General features: G+C 27.8%; 1 protein-coding gene and 1 long non-coding RNA gene across 3 annotated transcripts in view; one reads left to right on the top strand and one right to left on the bottom strand.

The window, feature by feature from the left end:
• LOC142329551 (uncharacterized) overlaps positions 1-2,033 on the top strand; it is a 49,063-nt gene extending 47,030 nt beyond the window's left edge. For both annotated transcript variants that reach the window (XR_012757516.1, XR_012757517.1), the window contains exons 2-3: positions 230-512; positions 1,729-2,033. This is a non-coding gene — a long non-coding RNA (uncharacterized LOC142329551). The remainder of the gene's footprint in view (positions 1-229; positions 513-1,728) is intronic.
• The window catches only part of MnM (myomesin and myosin binding protein), a 58,802-nt gene extending 48,194 nt beyond the window's left edge, over positions 1-10,608 (bottom strand). Inside the window, exon 1 of the mRNA XM_075374221.1 lies at positions 10,447-10,608. Within this exon, the coding sequence (XP_075230336.1) occupies positions 10,447-10,510 (64 nt within the window). The 5' untranslated portion in view covers positions 10,511-10,608. The remainder of the gene's footprint in view (positions 1-10,446) is intronic.
• Positions 10,609-15,715: the final 5,107 nt, after the last annotated feature.

The raw sequence follows: 15,715 nt of genomic DNA, 5'->3' as shown, positions 1-15,715 counted from the left end.
TACTCTTATTATATTCAAATCAATAAATTTTATTTTTGAATCACTGTAATTATCTGTAAGTTATTGTAAGATATAGATGAAAGTGTCATAACGTGAAGATGGAAATGAATGTTATTGTATTATACAGCAACAGATTGTTCAGTCTGTTTAAGCGTTATAAAATATACAATTGTAAGTTATATTTGTGAACAGTTATCTCACATCAAAGTGTTTTTAATTACTTTTGTAGGTATAATCTTCATTGCCGGTCAACATGGACAGCAAACTTGTCAATTTGAATAAAATCATGAAAATACGATGAATAAAGTAATTTTAAATATGAATGGAACTAAGAGGTATACAATTCTGTAATGCATAAATTACATTATATCACAAAATAATTGCTTAATAAAATGTGAAAAGATTTACTGTGAGAATGCTAACATATCAATCAATGTATACCAAAGTATATATATCAATAATATATTTATTTATCTGAAGACCACAAAACAAAATGGATGTTAAATAATCAGGTTAGTTCCATTATTTTAATTATTATTTTTACAGTGGAGTAGAATTTAATTTTTGGTTTAGGCAATTAACAAATTCAGGATAAAACTGAAAATGAACTTATAAACAACTGAAAATAAACTTGATATCAATATAATTGATAATCAGTTTAATGTTCCTATAATAAATGAGAAGAAGGATGGCAAAATTGAAATAAATACCAATTTATTTATTGTTAATTGGATTTCTTTTTAATGTCTTATTAATCAAAAATATGTTTAAAAAAATATCTCATGGAATAACCTAATAAATCATTTTTTTATCTTTTACTAATAAAAATTTCCAATATTTTGTTAATGATTGTATTTTTATTGTTAAAAATATATAATTCTGTTATTTTATAAAACAACATTTTTATTCTTATTTCACATACTGATTTTTTATGTGACAAAATACTCATACTGACTCTGTCCATTAAAGATTAAAATAATTTATTCATTTCCTTATTTTTGTATAATAATGTATTAATCTACTATCATCTGTATAATATATTCATCTTTATAAGTGCATTGTTTTAAAATAGAAGCATGTGAGAATTTCTTAGCATTTTATCTGTTGTAAAATAACTAGGCAGTGACTTATACAAAATAAGGATCTGCATAAATATATGCTTCTTCTTCTTTTCTGTTTAGCCTCTGGAACCACTGTAAGGTATTACTTCAGAGATGGTATATATGAATGTAAATGAATTGTAGTCTTATACAGTCTTAGGTTGACCATTCCTGAGATGTGTGGTTAATTGAAACCCGATTACCAAAGAACACCAGTATCCACAATTTAGTATTCAAATCCATATAAAAGTAACTGTCTTTACTAGGATTTAAAACGTAGAACTATTGACTTCAAAATGCTTGTGTCATTAAAATATGTTTAAATTACTCATGTTATTTTGAACATACTAAATCAAATAAATGAAGGATTTATTTTTTAGGCTAGTTGATAAAATTCAGATGTAATTAAATTATTAAAGTACATTAAGTTATGCAATTTAATTGTGGAGTTTATTATCATATGAAGTAATTGTTGGTTTCACTCAGAGTAAAGTATAATTGTATCAATTATTCTATTACTATAATAATACATTTGTAAAATTCAAGTTATATTGTTTTTACAAGAACTTGTAAAAATTATTTTATGAAGATTTATTTGTAGTGGTGATTTTTTAACTATGATTAATAGATTTTCAGAACTCAGGATGATTATAAATTTCCCCGACTCTATCCAGGAATGTAACCCAGGATCTTCAGTGCACCTGGCAAGCAAGTTATCGTATGTGCCATAAAGGAGGTCATCAGGACCAACATGTTCTGTTCAACAGCAGAACTCATGCGTTATTCATCAGTGTTCCTTTATCGTAAAGTTAAAAATCCTTTCCAGAAAGACTCTATCCTTAATTCCCTGGAATTATCACTGAATTTTATTATTAATCTTTTAAAATTTATAAAACTGATATTTTATATATTTAAATAAATGGCAGTAATTGATTTGTTTGTATGATATTTTAGTATTCTATTCTGTAGCGTGTAGGCAGCTATATCTGTGTAGTGTATTATATTGTTTTAGCCGTTAATGTACCTGAATGCTAGGCCCAGTACCTCTATTGTATTATTATAATAAAACTGAACTGAATATAATAACATTGAGAAACTAGATAGAAAAGAGCTATTATTGAGAAATCAATTGAGCATTTAATTATGACGTAAGGATTAACCCCAAATACAAAACTTCCATGGAAGATGTGCTCTCATATCTTCTGCAACATATGAACTCTGTAAATGGAAGTATTGATATTAATCTATACTAACATTTTAATAGACAATAATTTTTAACATTAATTGTTAATATTGTGAAGGTATTTGGATAAATTGAATAAATAAGTAATAATATCTTGTCAGTATTTTTAAAATAAGGAAAAATTAAACCACGGTTTACAGAATTTTTATCCTTAATGAGAATTTAGGTCTGAAAAAATATTTTCAAAATGTTGCATTTCAGAAGTCAGTGCACATGAAGGTGAAAATTTTACTTTTTATTTTAAATATTGAAGATAATGAAACTAATTTCATCTTGCTGATGTTTGTAAAATTTTTATGATATATCACAGTACTTAGTTTATAAACAAAATGAATAATTCAGAATCCAGACAAAAAAATAAATCCTAAGATTGATGTACTTTACCATGTACTATTATTTTTAATGATCAGCCAGTTAGTTATTTTTAATTAATGAATAAAATTTTATCTTTATGGTTTTGTTAAATATTTATTTTTCAAAATTATTTCAGTTTTAAACTTGCCATATTAAAATGCTTAAAGTATTTTTATTTTCTTAATAAAATTTGCTAAAATATTACCTGGCTGGTTTTTAGTGACCCTAGTGGAGTCAAGAGATGCACAGTGACGTACTACACATTAACCTTACTACATGAGTGTAGTTTTTTTTTTATTTAACCTGATAGATAGTCATAAAAATTCCAGGTAGTTTATACCTTACACTTTTGCTGTTATAATTTTTATTTTACACTACACTTTTGTTTTGTTTTTGTTGGCAGTATATGGTGAAAATTATACAAAAATGACTCTTATATCTCTAAATTATTTGATGATATAAGAAATGATTTGTAAGACTCAACAAGCTAGCATTCAGCACTTTTGCTGTGAAGATCATGGAAATAAAATAATTGTTTGACAGTTTTAAAAATAGCTGAAGATTAGCAAAATGTATCAAATAAAGCAATATAAGAATACAGTAGTCAAAATGATACTCTCAGTTTTTTGTTGCATAAATCTTTGAGGAAGGTCAAACAGAGGGTTATTAAATATTTTAATCAAGAATTATTTTTCTATTACCTTCATGATTAGGTTTGCTGCAAAAGATATAGAAATCACGCAGCAAGAAACTTCATCATGCTGTCACCTGCTCATTTCTTGCACATAGTCCAAAACTGCTTATTAATAATATGTGATTAAGTTACTAAGTTTCTCATTCCCCATGTTCGGATACCTTTAATTTCTAGTTATTTCCTAATCTGTAAGTGCCACTTAAACAGTCATGATCTGAGAGGACATTATGAAAATTTTGGTAAATAACATTATAATTCAGAAATAAAACTTCCAGAACTGTTTTTTAGTTACAGTAAAATTACTGGACTAAGTGTGATGAGTTAGAGATCATTTATTTTTCAGGAAATAATGGCCAGAAGAAAGAATGTGAGATATTTTTGTTTTATTCTGTTTTTGAATAGATCTCATAAAACATAAATAATAGAAACTTCAGTGAAACTAAATTATTCAGTATTTGTATTTCTAGCATAAAATAACTTCAGTTTTATTTAACAACTTCATATATAATCTTAGAAGTTCATGTGTAGTATTAAGTTTACGGATGAAGTTAACTGACATACCAACAGCGTTGTAATGCTATGTTAAATTTAATTTTATAGCCATGACAGTTTTTTATTACATCTATTTCTAAAATATTGGGACTGATAAATAAAACAAGTAATACAATTTTTGCAGTAGTTACTCCCTATATAGGAGGTATATTTTTAATAAAATGAATAATCTCTTAGTGAGCTGTCGTAGTTTAACTTTTTAATTGTACTTTTGGAGTTGCCTTACAAGTAATTTTGTCATCACACAATTTTAAATCGATTGTTTTAAGTATTTGAGTCATTAATCTATAAGTATTTTTAGCTTTAAAATTTTACATTATTTAAAGCTTTTTCATCATTTTTTTTACAGATGTTTGTCTTACTTTCTGACTGAACATTTTTTGGTTAGCTATACATCATTGCCAAAGAATTCGTTTGATCTCTTATAAATAGTTAATTTGTTTCTTTTATCCAGCTTTTGATTTTTAATTTTTTTTTAATGAAAAGAATAATTTGAAAATTTTTAAACAGAAAACTATGAATGAACTTATTATATTTCCTTAATTTTTTTCTCAACAAAACGTTTTTAAAATTACCTACTTTTCCTACTGAAAATCCTTCCTGGTTGAAGGACAAATTCAATTCATTTTTAAACATTCAATATTTTACTTATTATTTTATTTTTTTATATCATTAACATGTTCTAGTCATAAGATTTGTTATGTATGAAGACAAGACTTAATAGATGCTTTTTCAAATTTTTTTTTTTATATACTTATAGTAATATGTGATAATGATAATAAATAATAGGTGAACAGTTTATAGTTGGTTACTGCCAATATCACACTATTCTGGGTATGGACAAGGTAATTTCTTTAAAAGCCTTGTCATCCGTCCTCGGATGATGGATTTTTAAAAAAATTTAAGTCTTCAAATTGTTTTCAGAATACCTTTGCTTCCATTTCTCTCTTTTGGCAAATAAAATATATGAATTTCTTATTTTGTATCCAGTTCAAAAATCCTATGTTCAAAAATTCCAAACCGAGCTTTGTGCTAGTTTGGGTAAGTATACTTTTCAACTGGAGACAAAGTAAGCGATTCATTAGCTTTATTTACTGGATCAGTCAAAGTGAGTAACAGTCTACAATAAAATTATAAATTCAACATTACCATTACAGAAAAATTATTATAATCATATGGTTTTATGAAAGCTTCAGTTGTGGTTATCTAATGGAAAAGTGCTATATTTTCTGAGCTATTACGTAGTTCCTTCATCAGTTATAACAGAACATTAGCTTTTGAAATTTTCTAGAGGCAAATTTCAATATGTCTATAGTCTAATATTAAATTACAAAAATATATATTTTATCTCATTTTGCAATGTTGATCATGATCAACAAATGTTGTAATACATTTTTAAATGTTGTCCTGTAATAAACAATTTGTTACTTGTTGATTTTGTGGTTAAATAATACGTAGTACAGTAAAACATAATCTTAGACTAGTTTTTACTTCAATTTAAAAAAAAAATTAATTAATTTAAGTAAAAATTTAGTTTGTTAAACAACTCTATTAGTATGTTTTTTAGAACACTAAAAACCCTCAATATATTAGGGGTCTTTAAACTTAATTTAATATTCCACAATTTATATATATATATATATATATTGTACAGTACTACTCCAACTTATCAGCTATTTGATATTAAAATTTACATGAAATTGTATATTTCCGCTTTTTAGTCAAGTTGAGTTTATTGTAGACAATATCATTTAGATCTTTTTTACTGCCTTTATTTTTCATCATGTTAGAGATAAAATCAATTTAAACGATCCAGTTTATTAAAATGGGATTATTATTATGGCTGATTTATTATTTGTTATTCATAATTTGTTATTTTACATAATCTGCCCCAATCTTTTATATGTTCGTGTTATATAAAAGCATTTGAGATGCAACAGTATTACTCAAAGTTAATATCTCTATGGCTAATTTAGTTAATCTTAGAGTAAGTCCCTATGGGTGAACAGAGTGTAGGTCCTTTATTATAGGGGTGAGTATCACTTGAAGTTTTGTAAGCTTAGTATATTAATATGCTGCAGTATATTAAGAAAGGAATGGAAAACCACTTTATTATTTACTTTCTGTAGTTAGCATGGGTTGTCTATTAATCTTGAGAGTGACATGCTATTTTTGGGAATGACTTTAACATCAAATAATCTATAACATATGGTTTCTAGTATTTTTTAACTCTTTATTTGTACGTTTACTTATGTGTATGAAAAAAGAAAGTTTTTTAAGTTGCATATTGAATTCTTTATAAATTTTTAATGAAAATGTTAAGGCAATTTTAATTTTGTTGCTTGGTTCTTAGTTTTTATTTGCCGTATCTATAAGAGAGGAAATAGAAGATTGTAAAAGCATCTCAAGAGAAAGTAAAAAAAAAATATATTAGTAACAAACCAATATTCTTGGAATGAGTGTTTTTTAATCTACATCTCTGATAAATTTTAATTTAGTTTTTAATTATGAATTAGTTTTACATGTGTTTTTGTATTCTTTGGCGAGTAAGTAGGTGTACTTGCATTGACTTTATTGTAGGTCCTTGGTTCAATTTCTACCATGGAAATTTTCATGACAAAAAAATAGCAGTTTTCAATGTTGCTATCAGCAAGTGCTACATGCTAATAATATTACATTATTGTTTCTTTATTTTATTTATTTATATGATATATTAATTATCGTAATAAGTTCGCATTATATTTGTTGGCTAAGTGAAGCAAAGTCATGTTTTAACTCAATTTTAGGCACTTTATCTGCGGTTTGTAATACAGTTATGGTCAAATATGTTCTTTGATTTTCATGTTACTTTTCAATAGGATTCCTTTTTATTAGGTGAAACAGCATATGTTTAACAACAATAATTATAGTTAATTTTTTTTAAAAATATTGTATCAGTAGACTATAAAAAGAACAACAACTGTTAACAGTCATTCATTGAATCACAGCCCAATGGTGGTTTGTCCATTTTTTTGTCGGTACAAATTATTTTGAATATTACTGTATATATTCTAATATTTTTCCAGGTATGAAAAATAGAAAAACAACTATATAGTGGAAATATATCAGATGCTTTTGATATTTGTCAATTAGTAATATCCTATGGCCCTGGAAAGAGAGTTTACAGTGTTGCTGATACAGTAAGATTATTATTGCACTCATAACAACCACAGTTAATTACAATCTGCAGTTCCATTTTGTATTTTATTTTAATTTTCACTTTCTTAATTTAGTTTCAATGCTTAATTTATTAAATTAAGTAAACAATGAACAAGTTTTGTTCTCATAATTACTTGTTAATGGATTATTAAATAGAGAATGTTATATTTTTAATGTTTAATTTTTTTTAAATGTAATTGTATATAATTTTAGAAGTTTTTAATTGTCTGCGTGTAGCTTTAACTTCAAATGGATTGTTATCAATCAGAAAAAATACATAATTTTAATATTTTAGGTTAAAGTAAGGTTAGGGTAGGACAGAATTCAGGTTTTGTCATTTTAAGAAAATTAACTAGCATTTAACATAAATTTATCATATTTTATTTTTTTCTTGGATCCTTTTTTTATTCTAACTTAAATTAGAATATCAGAGATAAAGTTGATTACTATAATAGCTATCAGTAGAGTTTATTTATTTACTCCAGAAATAACAAACTGATGCTCAATTTCAGTTTCTTATGTTAAATAAACTTTGTAGCATATAGAAAATGTAAAGCCTAACTAGAATTTAAACGAAGAACCCAGATAAAAGGCAGAGATGCTATCACTCTCTGCCTTTGGCTGACAAGAGGCTGACAAGAGTTGCTGACTATAATTCTGAAATATTATAGATTCAATTTCTAGCATGCATATGTATTTTATTGATGAAGTGTAACTTCTTTTCTTTATCTTTTAACCATTATAATTAAAGAAATACTAATCATGATACAAATAACAAAAATTATTGAACAAATTACTGGAAAGGTTAGGTATTTCTTGTGGTAGGAGCGTACATTTGTTTTAGAATTTTAAATAAAGTTTTCATCAGACAGATGGGTTTACTAAACATAACATTTTATATATTTATGTTTTTTTTTTATTTCAGTTGAGCTTTCTGTTTATATTTTAAAATAAAATTTATAGTTTAAACAGTCAATGTAAGATTTATGCTTATTTAATTTTAATAGTTTATTTCTGCTAATTTTCATCTAATATAATCATTATTCTGAATTATCATTTACTTAATTAGTATTAGCAATATTTTACGTTTTATCTTTATATTATAGTGTGTGTGTGGTTAGGTTAGCTTACAGGAAATTAATGTTTCAAATTTGTAATCGGTTAAATAATGTAATGTTTTCATCACCGCTGTTTATTTTTCGTATATGTTTCTGTAGTCTATTATTTTTAATTTGTTTAAGATTAAGTTAAAACGAGGTTAACCGTAACGTGATTTCGATTTCATATAAGTAGGCCGTTGGGTTTTCAGTCTTAACTTTCCTTATATATTTTTACATCATTTATTTGCATCCGCGCGCTCATTAAAAATTGAATGTAAAAAGTATTTTTTTGAATTTCTAAATATTATCTCATCGTGTACTTATTTGAACCTCTATTTAAAAATTTAATGAAAGAGTTGTGACAACATGGTACTGGTTATTGACGTACAGTAACACTAAGCAGTAACATCTACAAAAATAAGCTACGGAATTTTTTTTGTAATTTAACACTATATTCTGATGCCATCATGCATGATGTTTTCTTATTGATAAATTACTTCTTTTTTTTTAACGAATCTTCTTAGTATTTAAGTTTCTAAAAAAGTGTACAAATTATTTTCTTTTATATGCGTTTGTAATCAATCTTATTTTTAAAACAATCTTTTTTTTAATTAACATCGATTATATATATATTTAACAACGTTTAGTAAGATGCGGTAATTTCATACTTTTTATAAAAAATCTGGTAAAAACAAATTCGTGCTATATGGCGCTGTAATTATCCGAGTTATGAATTATTTGGTACCCTGCTACCTCAAGCGAAAACTAAAATATTCACCGATTAACGACCCAAGTGGTGGATTAAAGAATAAAGATAAAACTGTTTTATAATTTTCAAACATTATGTGTTTCAATATTTTTAAAAATTAAACGATTTGAAATCGTATCAGATTAGCCAAATTTTTAAATATATTTTCAAAGTTTATAAACCGTTATCTATTCGAACGGTACAACTTCTCTATTGTTACATTATTCTCTTTTTATTTTTTTTATAGCCTTTTATTATATCGTATTGATTAAATATAATTAATATTATTTATTGAAGGTTTCGCTAGTAGTAGCCTAATTTAAAAAAAAATAATAATTTTTCCAAAAGTTCACTTTTTTAATTTGAACGGGTAATAATTTTGCTTACTTAAAAATATAGTAATCTTTAATTAAGTTGAATAAAATAAATTCACACATACTCTCATTTTTGTTTAACTTGAATTATTTTATTTGGATCGGTGCTGGATTAAGAGCATCACTAATAAAAGAATCACCGGGAGTTATGAAATTTAAAAGAAACTGTTTAATCTCGATATTTGATAGCTAATGTTTTATTAAATGTTAACGATTAGTTTTCGTATTTATTGTTGCCAAGTGTATAAAATATGTGATAATTTAAATTCAGTATTATAGATGAAAATCATAACATTTATCTTATCAGCGCGTGATAAAATGACAATGTTTCGGTTGTTTAAGGTATAACGATTAAAAATTACTTAATTTCCATTGAAAATTGATGAACGTAAATCATTTATAAATAAGAATATTGTAATTTTATCAGATATTTTGGTTAAAACTTTTTCTGTAATTAGTCGCATTCGATTTACATTTGGTTTTTTCATGACTATAAAAGATGAAGTATTCCAACTGCCTTTGTAATTTTTTTATCATTAAATAATTGTAGGTAGTACATGAAAATGTTAATAATTTTATAGTAAAATTTTTAGAATGTTTACTTATAAATAATTGTTCGCCTATAAGATTTAATACTACTAAACGTAAGATCCCAGTCCCAGTTTATTTTCTGGCAAAGGTCCGGTTTTTATGAGATCAGGTTTTAGGTATTAAAACTCGATATAAAAAAAATTGTAGTTTGTTAAAGATTTTACACTTGTCATGGCGTAAATTTTTTATACTGTTAAACATACGTTTGGATATTTTGTCGTACTTTTTAATTGTTATTTTTAAATTGCGTATTAAATTTAATAATAGTTAACAATAGAATAGTCTTTAGTTAGAAATGCTAAATCTGGCGATCACTCGCTGGTAGCACTTTCGTTTCGTTTTGTTTTTTTAAGGTTTAAAAAAATTAATATATGCGATTCTTTTAACCAACTACATATACTCGTAAATCACTAGTTTAATTATTTTATTTCTGCTATCACTATTATTATAATACTTATCGATGATTAAAATCTATATATAAATAATACTGACCAGGTATCCTATTGACATCACGTTTTGAACCGTGGGTTTTGTGCTTGGAGGCAGACGCCCCCATCACTAGTATAGCACGCCACCACCGGCACTACTGGTAGTGACTATTCCCGATTTAGAACACCAGGCCTGGCAAAAATAAAACTTCTTTACTTTAACCATTTGACTTGCCTGCCACTTCTGTAACTTAAAAATATACACACTAGAAATCGGTATCAGGTTAGCCAACAGAATATTTTAATATACATCATGCCTTTTGTTTTTGTCATAATATTTATGTAAAGTATATTATGTTAGTAAAGTTTTCATTTTTTTACGCTCAGATTATTTTTTTCAACTTTCAGAGGTAGCAGAACTGATCGGGTTATAAGCTTTTTTTTTTACAAAGCCTTAATGTGTTAGTTGATCTATTGCATCTATATATGATTGATTTTAGAATCTTATGGGCTTCGCCAATCAATTTTGTTATAGATTTTTGTTTATATTATTTTTAAAGTAGCAATGGATTAATATTCATGATTCATTCAAGACTCTAGGAATTTGAATATAACACAGAGTAAGCTTTGGATTATATATATGTATTAAATCTTAATTTTTTCTTGTATTATTTTAATTTTTTTTGAAAACAAATAAGCTCACGGTTTTTACTTTTGTAATATGTGGTGTGTGTCTTCCTGTCAGTGTACGCGTAACTTAATACTGCTGACATTTGGAGGCAAAAGTTATATTTCAAAATCACCGCTCCTCACATTTCTCGCGTCGGAAGAGGATGAAACATATAACGTTTAAGTAAAGCGTTACATGGTGTAACTAATGATTTCTCCGATACTTTAATTTTCATTCACGTAACTTTCTGCTCTTTATAGAAATTATCTTCTTAATTTTAGAATGTAAGAAACTGAAAGTATTGATTTCTGAGTCAATTTGATTAAGGTTAAACCGTGATATATTTTTTACTACTTGAGATTTTGTTTTCAATAGAATATAAAAACAGGTCTTCATCTGGAATACGGATTGGGTCTATAGAGCAGTAAAGAAAATTTCCACAGTTTTCCCTGCTTGTCTAAGGCGGCAACTAAAAAGCCAGAATATCCAGGCCTAAAACGTATTAGAATTTCCTAACAAAAGAAACAGTGCAACATTCAACTACCCAATTAAGAAGACATATATCACCTTAGCAAACAATATCAACAAAAAAGATCAAGTACAACAGAATACTATATTAAAATTTTTTTTTAATTTCTTATATTCATTGTGATTAATATTTAGAAATAGCAAATCTGAAATCTTTAAGGTAGTGGCTTAAGGGTTCGACTCTTTACAAGGGCCAATTCTACAATAGTTAAATTACAAACGATAAAAATAAAATACAAAGAAGTTACTGGACTTTAATTAAGGACAAAAAACTGGAGACGTCTTCGTACAATGATATTTCGAAGTTGGAATAACAATACTTTTGGAAGTCGAAAGAGAAAGGAATTGTTAGGCTCTTGATCTCGACGGATACCAAGACTGAGATGAAGAGAGCTTTAGGAGAAAGATTGATGGGATGGTTGAGGGAAGACAGACAGCAATGGACAGAGAAAACGAAAGACAAAGCTGAATATCTGTGTCTATAGACGATGGCAAATTCGAGTAAATAAATTCAAAAACTGATTAAGACATGACATGGATGAGAAGATTTATAAAAATGGTTGAAAAAAGTAATAGATCTAAAAAAAAATAATCGAAGGTTTAAAATTTTAGCTGCGAATAAAGGAAAATAGAGACCGAAAATGGTGCAAAGAACCTGCTTCATGGAAAACAATCTCGTTAAGTTGACCGTATGATTTTGACGAATATAAACTAAAAAGAAAAAATCTTGCGAAATCCTGGTTTCAAAACCTAATTTAGACTTAGTTTCAATCCCTTATCGTTTATAAAAATGATTTAAAAAGTTTAAAAATAATTTATAAAAATAAATTTTTATTTAATAAAAATGGATGTTATTATTTCATTTCTTTCCAACAGCTTTATTCATACATAATGTTTATTGTAAATTTATTGATATTTTATGGGTAATAACATGTATTTAAAAAATCTCACAACACAGTTGTAGAACTTTTTGGGAACGTGAGAAAATCCTACAACTGTGGGTTGTTTTTTATGCACGCCTTATATACATACAAGTTAATTTTAAAAAATTATCACTAGCCGGTCAGGGCTCGCTTCGCTCGCCCGACCGTCTAGCCAGGGGCACTGCCCCCTGGACCGTCCACGCGTTCGTATCCTCATGTTTATGAGAATATTAAGTATTTTATAGAAATATTTTAAGAAAAGAAATATTAGTGTATAGAGAACATGTTCCCGAATGTTTTGGTGTTTATATTTAATATAGGCTCAAGGAGTGAGTAGATATAGAATTTAATATTTTTTAATAGAAATATAATCTTTAACGCTAGCTTTAATGATAACATGGAGCTGGGTTGGGGACGTCGTCTTCTTCGTTTAGTCTTATGTGAGGTTGTGTTAGTTGCAAGTCCAGCTGCTGCTATTGGCGCAGAGCGGATCACGTGATGCGCCGGCCGGATGCACGGAAACGACTCTCTCCCGTTAAATAAAAAATCCTTTTTTTTACTGCTAAATATTGATAATCCCTTTTTTTATTAATAAATGATAAATAAATAAAAATATAAATAAAAGTAATCTACGCTTAGAAATATAATTAAATAATCTGTAAATTAATTGACAATGGATTACTTCTAACGGGAAGTTGGCTGAGAGAGAGAATGAGTCGCCCGGCGTACCACCATTGGTTTGCTCTGCGCCGATAGCAGCTAAAATAAAAATGTGAGCACATACGACAAACAAACAAACTCGCGCACCATCCTTTTTTATGGAAAAGAGACTTTATTTAAATATAATATTTTTTCATTTATTTAATTCAATAATTTAACTAAAGCGCGCGCCCATACCGTATTTAATTCGCGCGAGTGGCGATACTAGCGGCGACGGTCGGCACTAACTAAAGTAATGTAGTTTCACAACTTACATAAAACAAATTTTGCGTGTACGGTTGGCAGACTGGTGTAGCCGCGAGACTTAGCGCACCAGGTACTGAGTCAGCCGGGCGAAAGTTGAAAATGTAATGGAATCAATGCCCCATATATTGAAGTAATCTGACCAAGTTTGGTCAAAATCGGTTCAGTAGTTTTGAAGATAAAGTGATTTAGAAGCCAACACCGAACACACACGATCATACGAACATTAACATCCGGAAAATTTCCATCCGGTTTTTGAGTTCCTTAGGTGTCAAAACGTCATGATCCGGTAAAAACCACATGCCCAAATTGGACCGATTACAGTACTTCCCCTTCTAGAGCTACAGCACTATCTAGACGGGAAAGTAAAAATTTAATGATTTTTGAAAAACTAACTGAATCAAAAATCTGAGGTGGACACTACATGACTTCCTTGTACGCCTATTAAATGACGTATACACATTTTTTTTAAAATGAAAAGTGCCTAAAATTTTATTTCATTAATTTTTATTTTTATTTTTGTCTTCAGTCATTTGACTGGTTTGATGCAGCTCTCCAAGATTCCCTATCTAGTGCTAGTCGTTTCATTTCAGTATACCCTCTACGTCCTACATTCCTAACAATTTGTTTTACATATTCCAAACGTGGCCTGCCTACACAATTTTTCCCTTCTACCTGTCCTTCCAATATTAAAGCGACTATTCCAGGATGCCTTAGTATGTGGCCAAAAGTCTGTCTCTTCTTTTAACTATATTTTTCCAAATGCTTCTTTCTTCATCTATTTGCCGCAATACCTCTTCATTTGTCGCTTTATCCACCCATCTGATTGTTAACATTCTCCTATAGCACCACATTTCAAAAGCTTCTAACCTTTTCTTCTCAGATACTCCGATTGTCCAAGTTTCACTTCCATATAAAGCGACACTCCAAACATACACTTTCAAAAATCTTTTCCTGACATTTAAATTAATTTTTGATGTAAACAATTATATTTCTTACTGAAGGCTCGTTTAGCTTGTGCTATTCGGCATTTTATATCGCTCCTGCTTCGTCCATCTTTAGTAATTCTACTTCCCAAATAACAAAATTCTTCTACCTCTATAATCTTTACTCCTCCTACTTTCACATTCAGTGGTCCATCTTTGTTATTTCTACTACATTTCATTACTTTTTTTGTTCTTGTTTATTTCATTAATAACTTTTGATAATTTTTAATTTTTTTTTAATTGTTATTGAATTATTTATTGTAATTTTTTTTATAATCAGTGGTTAATATTAGTAAATCAATATATTTAAATTTAAAAAAAAGGAAGATGAAGTCTGATTAGAACCGATGTGCCTTCCTTTTGTAAGATCCAAATATTTCATTAATTAAAATTTCATTTCCAATAAAAATATGTCGTTTAGAAGCTCCCAATGAAGGCTTATTACTGCACTTGAAAAAAGTAAAAAATCCAGATTTTTGGGTTTATTTGGACACTTTTGGTTAAGTTTTATCAATCAAAAGGGGAAGTACACAGCTAGATGTTACAACAGCTCTAAATCCAAAATTTCAACATCCTACGGCTGTTCGTTTTTTAGTTATGCGAGATACATACGTACATAGATACAGATGTCACGCCCAAACTAGTCAAAATGGATTCAGGGATGGTCAAAATGGATATTTCCGTTGAAATCTGAAATTTTTCGCGATCACAATACCTCCTTTACTTCGTACAAGCAAGTAAAAAACAAATTAAAATGTTTAGGTTTTACATTTTTTTCAACGTTTTGAGATCTTCGCCAAATAAAGTTTTGATTAGTCGATAGTTTGATCTTTAATTTTCTGCTTTTGTCTAAAAATTGATGTCTTATTACAGGTTTTCTGTAGATAATTTGAATTTTTGTTCGAAAATTTATATAATATACTTATACAATTGAAGAGAATTATTACTGTTTTCATTTCTTTAGTAGTGGGGATTGCTGTAGAAATATCTTAATCACCCTGGTATTCATATATTCATGGAGAAATTCAAACTGGGAAAGTTAAGGCAAAAATGAATAATCCCGCATTCCAATAAGCCCCTTTAGGTTCACGTAAGGTATTAATCTCGTTACGTCGTTTTTAAGAATTTCTTTTCTTATTTTTGTTTGTTTTCTCTCTTATGAAGACTGATGAATTGAATTTACTTTTCTTGTGAGCAACTTTCTTTGTAAGCGTATGTGTCAGTTAAATAAACTAAAAATAAATTAATTAATTTACGACATAA

The sequence above is a fragment of the Lycorma delicatula genome, chromosome 8 (assembly GCF_047948215.1).
Source record: "Lycorma delicatula isolate Av1 chromosome 8, ASM4794821v1, whole genome shotgun sequence".
Taxonomy (NCBI): Eukaryota; Metazoa; Arthropoda; class Insecta; order Hemiptera; family Fulgoridae; genus Lycorma; species Lycorma delicatula.
This window is presented reverse-complemented; position numbering and strand designations above follow the sequence as displayed.